This window comes from Oryzias latipes, chromosome 23 (assembly GCF_053564925.1).
Source record: "Oryzias latipes strain Hd-rR chromosome 23, Olatipes_Hd-rR_3.1".
Taxonomy (NCBI): domain Eukaryota; kingdom Metazoa; phylum Chordata; class Actinopteri; order Beloniformes; family Adrianichthyidae; genus Oryzias; species Oryzias latipes.
Window position 1 is genome coordinate 18441367 of NC_136259.1, and position 14210 is coordinate 18455576.

The 14210-nt window shown below is 42.1% G+C and overlaps 1 protein-coding gene across 5 annotated transcripts; it reads left to right on the forward strand.

Annotated features, from left to right (window-relative positions):
- Window positions 1-60: 60 nt before the first annotated feature.
- cracr2ab (calcium release activated channel regulator 2Ab) lies at window positions 61-13824 on the forward strand. 5 transcript variants are annotated; one of them, XM_023952306.2, is made up of 18 exons: window positions 61-168; window positions 844-1161; window positions 1875-1986; window positions 3372-3561; window positions 3639-3785; window positions 3984-4074; window positions 4334-4429; window positions 5200-5387; window positions 5489-5560; window positions 7570-7618; window positions 7746-7804; window positions 8079-8619; window positions 8722-8860; window positions 11247-11328; window positions 12393-12507; window positions 12814-12915; window positions 13037-13113; window positions 13238-13824. In XM_023952306.2, exons 2-18 carry the CDS (start codon window positions 1006-1008, stop codon window positions 13326-13328), a joined length of 2307 nt encoding a protein of 768 aa, XP_023808074.1. In that variant the 5' UTR covers window positions 61-168; window positions 844-1005; the 3' UTR covers window positions 13329-13824. The 5 variants fall into 5 exon arrangements, 4 of the variants coding, with proteins under 4 accessions (XP_023808074.1, XP_023808075.1, XP_023808076.1 ...); XR_013653840.1 differs by lacking the exon at window positions 61-168 and having other exon boundaries at window positions 8722-8856; XM_023952307.2 differs by lacking the exon at window positions 61-168 and having other exon boundaries at window positions 7749-7804.
- Window positions 13825-14210: the final 386 nt, after the last annotated feature.

The following is a 14210-nucleotide window of genomic DNA, read 5'->3' on the forward strand; positions in this document are numbered from 1 at the left end:
GTGTGTGCATACAAGCCCAAAAAGCCCCCGGCTGCTTCCTCATGACATCACATGGTTGCAGAATGACTTGAGCGAACGTCTGTGAGGCAACACTTCCTAAACGCAGAACGTGCTAAATGCTCTGTTCATTCTGAGGCTACAAGGTGCTGTGCATGTTGTATTTATAAGGTATGGCTTTTATTTTTAACTTTATTTTTTGCTATTTCGGGCTCTGCAAAGATTTAATACTTTAAGATAATGGAGGGAGGGGGGGGGTCCAGATTTTTGGACATGATTAAAAAACAATAATAATGTTACGATAATACTTTGTTAAAAGCGTAATAAAAAATTCAAATATTTATTTTAAGTATGTTATTCCTATTTGTGCGATATAAAACAAAAGAGTAACAATGTGTTTTGGTGGTTTTTTGTAAATGTACTGCTTAAAGTTAAAAAAGTTAATTTATTTTTAAATGCCACATCTGCCTCTCTCTCTTTTTGCACGTTTTTTCATTTGACCTCAGGTCAGAAAGACTGCTTATTCAGAGCTGCAGAAACTACAAAACCACTTTTAGGCAGGGTCCAAATGAATGTTACAAAACTTTTATTTTTAACTACTTCATCCGTTCAGACTTTTGTTTTGCAAGTCATTGTGTTGAGATCATCTTTCACACTGTTTTTAGGTATTTATTGTGGCTTGTTCATGGTTTTCTACTATAAGAAGGAACGTGTTGCATTATGGTCTTTGTAATCATGGCTATTTATTACTTTTGCAACATTTTGGAGAAAAGTTTAGAGGTTTGGTTCGAACCCAGGACTCTGGTGGTTAGAATTGTGTATATTTGTGCTTTTTTTTCTCTGCAGTGAGACTGGTGTGCAGCAGCCAACCACCAATTTATTTAATCATCTAATGCTGCTTTACTTGCTATGGCGACAATAAAGAGCCCTTAAGTGGTGCATTCAGAGCCAGTCAGGAGGATTCTGTTTCTGCAGCTCACGCATCCACCTTCCAAAGGTGTGCCAAGAATGGAGGAAGAGGAGGGCGCAGCCAAAGCTGGGGAAGACAGCACAGAGAGGAGGGGCTCAGACTTGGGCATCACGGCCCTCCTAAGCAAAACCAAGGAGTTCTTCCAGACGTGTGATGTGGAGGGAAAAGGCTTCCTCACCCGCTTGGATATGAGGGTCAGAAACTAAAGCTGTCCATGTGACGCTTTTAACCCTGGAGTCAAATTTGGTCACTGTTTTTGTTTTTTTGGTTTGTTTTTTAATCTTAAAATACTCTTTATTTTTTCTTCTTCCTTTTTTTTTAATTTCTTTTTTGTATTTTTATTATTTTTAATTTTTTTGCCGCTGTAAATTGGTGCTCCCCAAAATAAAAAAAACAACACATAAATTGTCAAATTAACTTTAAAAGCTCAGAACAAAATTGTTTATTTTTAATACTTTAAAAGGCCAATTTAATTTATTGCTAATTATATTTTTCAGAATATCAAGATTTATTCTCAAAAAGCTTGAATAATTCAAAAAATTTAAACTGATTGCTTGCCAGCTGCAAACCGAGCCATATCTAAAATGGATGACCTTTTCACTAATAAGTGTATTTATTTTTCATTTTTGTCACAATTTAATAGCTAATTAGCTGTGTGGTTCAGATGCAGCGTTTCTCTCTTTGCCAAACAGAACTTGCGAGCACTAAGGTAAGCTCACTAATGAACTGCATTCCTGCAAGCTTCATGCATTCATTGTTGTGTGCATTGAGGGTTACTAAGTAGGGGCATTAAAGGGGCAAAGCATCTGTCATTTGATCGAGCCACATTCACAGGCAACACACTTATTACTGCCTAGAGTTGAGCTTTTTTTTTTGAAAGTCCTGTCCTTCACTGTTCTCCTAACAGAGGCTCCACAGAGAAGTGCCTCTGTCTGCAGAGGAGCTGGAGGACGTGTTTGACTCCCTGGATATGGATCATGCTGGTTACCTCACACTGGAGGCCTTTTCCTCCAGATTCAGTAGGTTTTTTTTTTCTTAGAAGTATGTGCATCATTTAGCAAATGCATCCATTTTCTTAAAAACAGCTTTTACCAGGGAGTGTCCTAACATTTTGCAAAGAGGGCCAAATTTGGTGAGGCGGGCCAGCATTCTTTGAGCCCTAAGCAAATTAACTTTTTAATGCACATTTCTTTTGCAGCGGGATTCTCTTAATTTCTTCACAGAAAAAAAGAGACAGTTATTTACATTTTTTTTATCAAAATTACTGTGAATTTCCGCTCCCTAGTCCCTAGTCTGGGTCTCCCTGTGTCCGTCCCCAGCCCTGAAAAATATATAGGGTTGCATCAGGAAGGGCGAAAAACTCTCTGCCAAAACCGAAAGTGCGCCTCAGTAAAAGCTGATTTGCCGTGGCGACCCCTCACCAAAAGGTGAACAACAACAGCCAATCACGATCGAGACATCGTACACACAAATTTAGAAAGTGCTGGGGGTTGCTTATTATCGATTTAATGATGAATGTAGGCTGCAATTAGCCACAGGCCGCACTTTGGACATGCCTGGCTTATTTTCATAATAATTTTTAGTATTATTGATCTGACGTCAGCAAAATTTTCCGCTGTGTTGATACAGAATAAATAAGGATTATGGCATTGAAATTAAAATGTGTTTTCAAAGTTTGAAAGGACCGTAAATTGTTGATTTAGCATTTCAAAGTTGCAAAAGTGTGTCTTTTATCTCTCAGATCTATGCAGCTGAATATTTGATGCAGAAATAAAGTAGTTTGGAGAGCTAAATGCAAGTCCCTTTTCTAATAATCTTTAAATATCCTTTTTTGGAAAAGTTGCTGAGGATCTTTTGTGCTTCCAGTGAGTGACTGATCCCAGGCAGGTGTTGCATAGCGCTGCTACTGAAAATGCCTCCAACTCTGTCGCTGAATCATGATTCAACACTTCCTACAAAGCTGCGTTTTCAAAGATATCTTTGAATTGCAACTGGATGGAAGCCTGGCTTCTGCAGGTGTCAATCACTTCTACAGTTGTGGTGCTTAATAGCCTGCTGTACTTGATGGCCCGTTCAGGAGGGAGGGGGCGTAAAGTTGAGCTCTCCGAGGAGAAGAAAAATGTTCACCTTCTATTCGAGTTCACCATGTTCTACTGTTATATCAGCAATCTAATTCCTGATCAAACTAGGAGCTGCAAAACGCAAAAAAAGACTTGTTTTTAATCTATTATTTCCAAGTTGTTTTTTTTTCTCCAGACATGACAGTTTAGCTTTTAAATTCATAATTAGCTGTTTGTTCTAAAAAAATATTTCAAATTTGTTTTAAAAGCCAGAAAAACACCCACAAATGTAAAATATTTATTATATTGAATTAGTTCTGTCTACATGGTTTGCTCTTCTTTAGGTCAGTTTCTGCACGGACGGAGAATCTCTGTAACAGATGACCAACATCAAGCCTCTGGCCCCGTCCTTAAAACAAAAGAAGCTCTTTACCAGAGTCAGTGGGAAGCCAAGCTGTCGGGTGATGAAGATGAGGAGGAGAGGCACTTCTGTATGCTGCTGGAGAGTCTGGGAGCCATTAATGTCTTCGAGGAGTGAGTGATGCCCATCGACGTAAAAATACATTTCAATCGGCTGACAGCAGGATGTCCTCCTTTTCTTTTATTTCCAGTCCAGGTGAGGTACAGAATCTTTGGACCCAGTTCAGACGAGATGAGCCACACCTTTTGTCCAATTTTGAGGAGTTTCTGGCGAGAGTGACAGTGCAAATTAAAGAAGCGTACCAGGAGAAGAAGGAGATGGAGAGTGCTTTACAGAGGTGACCTTCCAAGGCGCCATAGGCAAAAACAAAGTAGGATTAAATCGGAATTAAAAATAAAAAAACAAACATTTGTTTTATATGAGGAAAAGGAAAGAGATAAGTGATTGTCTCCCTCCTTCACTTCTACTGTTCATTTGAAGGTATCATACTGAATACCGTTCATGGTGTTCCCAGTAATGATATCTTTTCTTGCAGGAAAGCTGCAACACATGACAGCGAGATCCGTCATTTGTACGAAGAGATGGAGGCTCAGATAAAAACTGAGAAGGAACGGCTGCTGTTGATGGTAGAGGAACTCGCATGCAAACAGGAATAAAAAACAACAGCACTTTTATTGTTATTTTTGCCACTTTTCTTATACTTTAAAATAAGAAATAGTCCATAATCTTCGACAAATGTGTCATTTTAACAGTGGGATGTCTGTGACTAATTGCTGGTTACCTCATTTCACAGTAGATTAAATCTTAATGCCTGATGATCAGTATGCTTTCAAAGGGATAGTTTTATCTTAATGACTTGTCATTTAAATTTTTTCTTGAATGCAGGACTCTGAGCGCCTGCAGCTGCGCAGCCAGGACCTGGAGCATCAGCTGCGGTCAAAGGAGCGAGAGCTTGAGTATCTTTTCCAGAAGCAGAAACGGGTGAGTCCAACAATTCCCAGCAAAGGTTCTTAACAGTAGTTGCAGAAATTAGGCTTTATCATCAGGATCAGTTGTTTCTTCTTAAAGTCCCACTCCAATCATCATTTTTAGCCAAAATCCAAAAATCTGTGGCGTTTTCTAGGAGATAGTTTCTGCAGAGCGGCAGGAGTTCATTAGTAGTTCACCTCTGAGTTGTGGGTAGGACACAGAGTAAGCCTGCTCCTACTCCCCATCATCCCTTTGTTTACACTCTCTCCTGCTAGCTTACAGCCCCTCTAAGCCCCAATCTAACATTAGTGGCGCAACAAAAATGGCGAGCAATACCAGAGGTATCTAGCTGTACGGTTTTGAGCCAGATGCCAAATTGGACAAGGAAAATGAAGACGAGCATGGATTTAGTCGTCTACAAGTGGATGCTTTAGAATGGAGCTGAGCAGGGAGCTTGTGGCTCGCCAATTGTAGCACCTACGCCACATCTCCAAGCTTTTTTCATGGCATTTTTTTCATCTGCTCCTGATTGCCAACGATTTGAATAAAGAAATACTGAGAAATGCAATTTTAAGTCCAATTTTCTTTTTAAATGTCCTCCATCATGAGAAAAATGGCACAAAAACACAGTTTTCATTGGAGTAGGTCTTGTCACTTGCAAGACAAAAAGTTCTTTTAACCTTGGGGGAGCTATGCAGATTCAGACAGTACTCTTCCCATTCAGCTCTCATCAAGTACTCTCCAATTGCATTAGCAAGTTTTTATTCCTCTTCGCTCTTCAGTTGGAGCTTCAGTGCAATGAGCTGAACAGCGAGAAGCAAGAGAGCCACGTGGAGAACCTCAAGCTGAAAATGACCAACGACGAGCTGTCCAAAGCGCTGGAGTGCACCGGCCAAGAGCTGGCTCTGGCCCAAGAACAGCTGGCCATGCTGCAGGAGCAGGCCAGACGACTGCAGCAGGAGAAGGAGATGTGAGTGGACTTTCTCTTTGTATATGGATGGAACAAAGCACTGTAGGGCTTTTCAAAAGAATAATCTGTCCTAATGTATTATTTTTAACATTGTTTTTAAGGGAAATGTACAGAGTAACTGAAGGACTGCAGAGAGAGAAGCAAAGTCTCATGAGGCAGCTGGACCTTCTCCGGTAAGATGTGGTTAAACCACAATGCCCAAAAACGTTTGTTAATGTAATCATGATGTTTCCCCAGTAAAAACACAATTTCCATCAATTTAAAATGAGGAAAACTGTGCTTTTAACATGTTCTTATGCCATTTTTCTGAAAACAGAAACATGTTAGGAAAATGAAGCTTAAATTGCATACGTTTCAACTCATTTTGTCAGTTTTATAATAATTTACGGTATATAAATCTGAAAAGGTTCAGGATGTGCACACGTATTGCAAAAATAAAAAAATGATATTCCACAAAACCTGTGCAATCTAAACGAAAGGAAATCAATGCCTTTCGATGTGTGTTAAATTCTTTATTAACACGCACTGCTTCAGATAAACACAGAAACTGTTTGAATATGGAAATAAACCTGGTAGATATTGGGCATGTTTAACAAAGAAAGAAGCATCTTCTCATATTGTTACCTTAATTGCAGGTGAGACTGGAATTCCTACTACCAACCCTAGATTAATTAATGACTCATTTTGTCATTTTTATAATAATTTACGGTATATAAATCTGAAAAGGTTCAGGATGTGCACAAGTATTTGACCATTTTTTTCCCAAGACAAAGTTACTTAATTTGAGTGAGGATGATAGACATGCTCTCAACGCCCCTATCCTAAAACAATGAGTACAGGAGGCTATAACGTTGCTTAAGGGGGGGAAGGCTCCAGGCCTTGATTGGTTCCCCAGTGAGTATTATATAGAATATCCCATCTGAGAAGTTGAACCGTAATTGAGCCAATATTTCATTAATTCTTAAAAAAGGGAAATGTCCAGAAAATTACTTTGGTGGACGTAAAAACTTTGTCGTTGCTTCTGACATCTCGATTAGAGAAGATTACTAAAGATCAAACAGGTTTCACAAAGGGCCCAAATTCTGGAAATACTGTAAGAAGATTACTTAATGCGATTCAGTTCTGTCAACAAAAGAAAGTGGAAGGTCTTGTGGTTTCCTTAGATGAAGAGAAGGCATTTAATCGGGTTGAAGGGCCTCACCTTTTTATTACATTAGAAATTTTGATTTGGACCATAATTTTATTAAATGGGTTAAGATTCTTTACACACATCGTACGGCAGCAGTTCTAACTAATAAGGTTACATCGAGAAATTTTGACATTCAAAGTGGGAATAGGCAAGGATGTCCACTCTCTCCTTTATTACTTGCAATGGCAATTGAACCTTCAGCCGAGGCAGTCCGGTCTGATCCCACAATAACAGGATTGGTTGTTGGTCAGGAGACCCACAGAATTGCTTTATACGCTGATGATATTTTACTATTTTTGACAAACCAACAGAAAACAACTGTTGATTAACAGAAAAGTTCATACAAAATATTAAAAAATTCAGTATTTTTTCTGAAAAAAAGATTACTTTTTCAAAATCATAAGCTATGCCATTAATGTCTAACCTTCCCTCTTCTTTTCTTTTTAAGTGTTCTTGTACAGGATTTGCATATTCATCACACCTATCTTCCATCTTATGTGTAACGCTAACTTTAATCTACTTTTTGATACGATCAAAAAGTTTTGCATAAAAGTTAATAAATATATATAAAAAATAAAAATAAATCAGACGCACATTAAAAAATGCCTCCACTTGCATGTATGTCTTTCTTTTCATCGTCTGAGCTGGCACCTGGCTCAAAACTTTAAATCTGGATAGCTTCAATATTTCTCGCCATTTTCGTTGCACCGTTAATGTTAGTTTTTGGGTATGAGGGGATAGTGGGAGAGTGTAAACAAAGGGATTATGGGAAATGAGGGCAAGTTTACTTTGCCAAAACTCAGAAAAATTTCTAGTGAACTACTGCTGCTCTGCTAAAAGTAAGTCCTAGAAAATGCCTTTTTTTTTTTTTTGGCTAAAAATGGTGTAACCATAATTGAAAGGCCACGGACGCTTTTACAATAGATCAAAAGATGATCAGAGTGGGTCTTTAACTAAAAGGGGGCTTAAAATGTTTGCTGTGGTTCTCTGCAGGGAGATGAACAAACATTTAAAAGATGAGAGGGACATGTTCTGTGAAGTGGTAAGTCTCCATGATATTGCAACATTTATTTATAGCTGTGCTAAGTTATAGCAAAAACGTACCTACATATCCAGTTTACCTTTTGTTTGATATAAAAAAAAAGCCTTGAACCTCTGTCACAAAAAAGCAGAAGCAGAGGGAAGACCTCGATGAGATGTTAGATGACACATCCAAGCTGGAACAAAGGTGATTTGTTTCCCTAATGCTGCCTTATCACATTTTTTTCTCATTTAGTTGTTTCCATGTGACATAGAAGAATAAATCTTTACCAATTTAGTACCAAATTTATTGATTACAGGAGGAAAAACAAGAGGTTTCTGGTTCTAACAAGAATTAATTGAAGTTGAAGCTTTGGGGCAGACTTGATCAAATAAATTCTCTGTTTCTCCTCTTGTTCTCAAAGAGCTGCTGGGTTTGTGGAAGGGGTTCTACTCAAATGTGTTGCTTCTTTCTTCTCCAGTGAAGATGACAATGATTCTTCTAATTGCATTGTGATTGACGGCACCTTTTCAAGCCAGCGAAGGCCTTCAGCAAGGACAAACTTGGCAAATGGGGATGTCGTTCCTGTCCAAAGTTCACACAGCAGGAAGCCCAAGAGCAGAAAGGAGGCAGGCAAAATGACTCCGAAGTTGATGTTGAGAAATGGAGCAACACAGAGATCAGAAATGGTGAAGGCAGGAACAGCTGAGGAGTTTATGGATGCACTTCCTGAAGGGTGGCCTCTCCGCCGGGTTATCTCTATCGAAGAAGACCACTTGCCGCATCTTCTTCAAGACGGACCTCAGCCCTTACTGCACCAGCTCAGTGAAGAGGATGATGTGAAAGCACAGAGCAAAACTGAAACTCCTGTTGCCATGGCTACAAATACCACTTTAGTAAATCTTTCCAGACACACTGGAAAGCCCGCAGAAGATGCATCTGTGAAGAAATCCTGCTTTGCAAGAGGGAAGACGACACCAGTGTCTCCAAGACAACAGCCTGTGGGGAAAGAGAGCCAGCAAGTAGGTCCACTTTGTTAAATGTACTTTTTTTGTATAAATCTGCAAAAGCAATTTATTAAAATTGTTTTAAAAAAGGTAATATTGTTCTTTTTCCTACTTTAGATGACAAAAGAAAGAACTCTGTTTGCTCCAGACCGTTTATTTAAGGTGGTACTTGTTGGAGACTCCTGTGTAGGCAAGACATCCCTGCTGCGCTCCTTCTGTGAGGGGCGTTTCCATCCCTCATCAACTACTACTGTGGGTGAGAGCAATGACCCTGGAACTTTTTGCAAATCCCTTAACATTTACCCAGCTGTCATGCACTACAATAATTGGAATGTGGGTTTTTTGTGGATGTTAAAGCTGGTTCCAGGGGGCCCGCTTTGGATCACATGAATGAGATTATGAAGTCACACTGCCTGTCCAAGAACTCCAGCATACATTCTACAGCAGATTATATCAGATCTGCAGAATTTTTTTGTCTGCCTTTATCTCCTGCAGTTCTTATTTTTTTTTTTTTTTTTTCAACTTGTCCTGTCCAACAGCTGGGCAGACAGATGAGAGCTGAGGGCCTCTTGTGTTGGACATATTTTACTTTAACAAGAGGGGTTATTAATCTTCAGACAAACCAAAGGTATGTCTGAATAAACCCCTTTGTAATCGAGGCCAAACTTTATTAATTTCAATCATGTCTGAAAATCTTTGGTGTTGGACCGGACGGAAAAGGAAAGAGGGGAAGAAGAGAGAGGGACGTTAGAGAGAGGGGGGGTAGGGGGTGATAATAGGAGGGGAAGGGGGATAAGACCATGAAGCAGCATAAAGCAACAAGTTTACTGGTTGTTAATCATTATGGTAAGGTTCAAATGTAGTAAAAAAAAAAAAAAAAAAAAGGGCGGAGCCTGTCCACACACACACTCAAATGTTATAAACACACCTGCTAGCTGCAAAAATGTCCACCTGTCGACATGTACACAAAACAGATAGTGTTCACACGCATACTTATGCCTTAAAACCAACTAGTGTGAAATATTTCAGTCATTCAGTCAAACTGTTAGTGCAAAGGTGAGCTAACACCAGTGCTCAGGTGAGTGTTTATGTTCTTCTAAAATGGATGGTGGAACGTGAAAAGAAGGAGGGAGAGTGCCCAGCCATCCCCACCCCAAGACCCCCACCGCAGCAGCAGCGGCAGCCGGAATCCCCCCAACGCCACACGGGAACCGGCAGGGAACAACCGCCGCCCGGGCGACCAAGCCCGCCACCCAGGCCAGGGCCAGCAGGGCCGCCGCAAGGCCCCCAGAGCCAGAGGCCAGGGAGGCACGGAGGGAAAGAGGGCGCCGCCCCAGCCCAACCAGGAGAGCAGCCCCCCCGCCACGCCGGGAGAACCCAACGCAGGGCCCCACCGGAGAAGGACGCCCACAGCCCCAAACGAGCACCCCACCACCACCCAGGAGTTCCGGGCATCCCCCCGCCCCAACCCCAGGTACGAGCCAGGACCCCCCAAAAGAGACCTGCTCCGCACTCCAGGCAGCCATCCGCCCGGCCCACGGTTGGTCCAGGGAGGAGCGAGGCAGGGGCCCGCCGCCCCCGCCCAGGAGGGGGGAACCCCGGGGAAAAAAGAGGGCCCACAAGGGGTGTTGTAAATATGGCCCGACCAGGCTCGGCCACAGTTGGAAATTTGGCGGGGCCCAGCACTCAGGAGCAAGGACCAGAACCCACCCCCCAGGGACCAGACACCCCCGGCTCAGATGTAATGTGAACCCCCCCACCGCACGGAGAGAGCACCGCCGGGCCCAGGAAGCCGGCACCCCGGGGACACGGCCGCCGTTGCAAAGGGGCCCGTACCCCCCACCAGGGAAGAGGCAGGGGACAGATGGACCTAGGTCCCACCTTCCTTGCAAAATGTCTGTGCGTGTATGTGTGTTTGAGAGGGTGTGTGTGTGTGCATGTGTGTGTGTTTATGTTGGGATGTATATATTGAGGGGGAGGGGTGTGTGTACTAAGGGGGGTGCAGTTAAAATTGGCGGGTAGGGCACTAAGGGGACATCTCCTGATTACTCACAGTGACGTCCCCTCACCCTCCCCACCAAGGGGCCCTAAATGTCTAAGGTGCGGTTAAAATTGGCGGGTAGGGTGCTAGGAGGACATCCGCTGCTTGCTGGCAGTGATGTCCAAGCACCCCCCCTACCAAGGGCCCTACATGTCTAAGGTGCAAATAAAACCGAAAGAGGGGGGGCCCACTCCATACGGCAACCATAGGAGGGGGGCCACTGCCTAGTAAACCCCCCCCAAGGCTCATCGCAGGCTAAGCCCCCCACCCCCTCACCCTATTATGAGGTTATATGAGGAAGGGGGTAAGTTGGGGACAGCTGATAGACTGTCCCCCGGTGGTCAAACAGCTGTCCCCCCCCCCCCCCCCCCCCCCCCCCAGCAAGGGGGCCAGGCCCACCCAGCCCAGGGGCCCCAGCCCCGGAGGCGCCGACACCCCAGGCCCAGCACCACCCCCCCCACACAGGGAGAGAGGAGCCAGAAAGCGCTATCTCCTGCAGTTCTCATTTGGGCCTTGCTTTCCCCCTCTAGTGGTCTCTGATGTTCTAGCTCGTATGGATTTTTTTTCTGATGTGGCAAATGTGCTTTAATATTCTGACCAGGTATTGACTACAGTGTGAAGACATTAACCCTTGACAGTATCCAGATAGCCATGCAGCTTTGGGACACTGCAGGTCAAGAAAGGTAAGTTTGTATAAATGCACGAGTTTCCATGATCAAACTGCGGAGTGCTCACAGTTTATGTGAGAAATTATAGATTCTTACAGCATTTCTACAGCATACAAACTTATAACACACTCACCGGCCACTTTGTTAGGTCCACCTTGCTAGTGCTGAGTTGGACCCCCTTTTGCCTTTAGAAGTGCTTTAATCCTAGGTGGCATAGATTGAACAAGGTACTGGAAACATTCCTCTGACAGTTTGGTCCCTATTAACATGATAGCATCACACAGTTGCTGCAGATTTGTCGGCTGCACATCCATTACGCCAATCTCCCATTTCCCCCACATCCCAAAGGTTATTGGGATAAAGATCAGGTGACTGTGAAGGTCATTTGAGGACAATAAGGTCATTGTCATGTTCAAGAAACCAGTCTGTGATGATTCCAGCTTCATGATATGGCGGCTTATCCTGCTGGAAGTAGCCATCAGAAGATGGTACATCAAAGGGATAGATATAGTCAGCATTAATACTCAGGTAGGCTGTGGTGTTTTAGTGATGATCAGTTGGTACTAAGGAGCCAATCTTGTATTGTCCAATGTTGGTAAAGCTGTGTGAACGGTAGCCTCAGTTTCCTGTTCTTAGCTGACAGGTGTGGCAGTCAGTGTGGTCTTCTGCTGCTGTTGCTCAACTGCCTCAAGGTTGGACGCATTGTGTGTTCAGGGATGGTCTTCTGCAGACCTCAGTTGTAACCAGTGGTTATTTGAGTGATTGTTGTTTATCTATCAACTGGAAGCAGTCTGGCCATTCTCCTCTGACCTCTGGCATCAGCTACCATGCCACGTTCAAATTAAGTTGCTGTCATGGGATTGGCTGATAGGAAATTTGCATAAACAAGCAGTTGGACAGTTGTGCTTAATAAAATGGCCGGTGAGTGTACATCAGCCCTTAAAGTTGAGGAATATACTGTAAATTTTGTGTAAAAGGCAGTTTATTTGTGTGATAAATGCAATTATTTCAAGAGAAAGTGCAGTGAATTAGTTTATTTATACAACAGGTGAGCGTGCTGATCACTGTCATTGACACAGGTACCGCAGCATCACCAAGCAGTTCTTCCGGAAGGCGGACGGCGTGGTTGTGATGTTTGACGTCACACTGGAGGAGAGCTTTAAGGCTGTGCGACCCTGGCTCAACAATGTCCAGGTTGGACAATCAGCTCCCATGATGCAATATGTCACCTCTCACATGGGTCGATTTATCAAATTTTTACTCTTTTACCTTTTGCCATGGTTAGACTTTCTCCTTTTGTTTCTCACCTTTGAAGCGTTTGTTTTATATTAATGATTAAAATTCTGAATAATTAAAATTAAAAGTTGAGTACAGTGATGAAAATAAAAATGCCCAAATAGGTCTGCACAAACATGGCAGGCACTGTGACTTCACAGAAGTAGATGTTAGAACATTATGGCTCTTTTTTTATCCTCACATAAATAGTTTTTCATTTCTTAGGAAGCGGCAGGAGAAGGGATCCCTATTCTCCTTTTGGGCAACAAAATGGACATGGAACAAGAGAGGGAGGTGTCATTTAAAGCAGCGGAGAGACTGGCTTTTGTAAGTTCATACTATAGATTTCGGAATGTGTTAAATGTAATTATATTTTGATTTAACAATTGTATTAGATATTAAGTTTGTCAGTATGTCTGACTCGCTTTTGGGTGCATATTCGATGTAGGAAAATAACATGATGTTCTATGAAGTCAGCGCCTACACTGGCATGAACGTGACAGAGTCTCTGACTCACCTGGCCAGGTAAGATGGTGCATAATAAAAGAAAATATTCCTAAAATTAAGAATCTAAAACAAATGTGAAAAATAATCAAATGTGATGATTTTTGCAGGAAATTATCTTTTTTTTCTTCTTCTTTTGGGTCAGAGTATTAATTGAGCAGGAGGACAGGGTGAGAGACACAACTGTCACCCTCACTGCAGCTCACCCCATTAAAAAGAAAACCTGCTGCAAGTGAAAAAGCACCATCCAGCTGCAGCAAATTAGCCAGGAGGAATTCAAGCGAACATGCTGGATATAAGAAGTACTCAGGCGATTGTCAGCGAACATACTGCATCTTCAACACAAAAGGAAAGTAAGAATCAGATTGGTGTTAACAAGCACTTTTCATTTTGACCCAGAGACGTGGTGCATATGCTCATGTCTGCGTGAAGGATGACATTGTCAGGTTAGGGGGAAAGGATGCTGTAAAGCAAGAAACTTGCAGCAGTTTCAATAGTGAGACCACTAATTCTTGTAAATATCAATGCTCCCAACTCCATAGTGATGACAAATGGTTTATGAACAGTTTAACAGAAAGTCAATTGAGAGAAAAATTACACTTTTGAACCATTTTTAAGGATTGTTAGCCTAACATCTCGTACCGTCTGTTATTAAGACTTTCTATTTGTCGTTACCTCTAATTTTTTGATATTCCTTGATTAACAAATGAAATAAAGACATCCTGCATATATGTTTGTTTGTCTTCTGAAACCTTGTCTTGCTTTATTCAGATGCCAAAGCACATTTGATCTGGGCCATGATGGGTTAAAGTAATAAGTACAATCCTATTCCACATCTTTTTTTTTTCTTTACTCAGTTAGCAACATGCAAACATTAGGTGATACAATACAACACAATGATTTGCTGTACTTCTCATACAATCGAGGCGTTCCCCATTCCTGAAATGCACAGTTTGTCTGTGGTCAACTCTAAAGAAAAAGGGAGCCACAGAGAAAATCTGTTCCATGGTTTGTTGACATCCACTTTGAACAGGGGCTTTGTGGTGCATTTGGATGTTTCCTGTAAACTCCCCCTCAAAAGAAAAGAAAGAACAGAAAAAAAATTCGATTCCGTATTT

Bases quoted from the DNA above. Each gene is read 5' to 3' on its own strand.
- cracr2ab (XM_023952306.2), top strand. From the start codon at position 1,006: ATGGAGGAAGAGGAGGGCGCAGCCAAAGCTGGGGAAGACAGCACAGAG. The intron at 5,561-7,569 runs GTAAGATGTGGT...GGTTCTCTGCAG, and splicing joins AGGCAGCTGGACCTTCTCCG to GGAGATGAACAAACATTTAA. The intron at 11,329-12,392 runs GTAAGTTTGTAT...TCATTGACACAG, and splicing joins GACACTGCAGGTCAAGAAAG to GTACCGCAGCATCACCAAGC.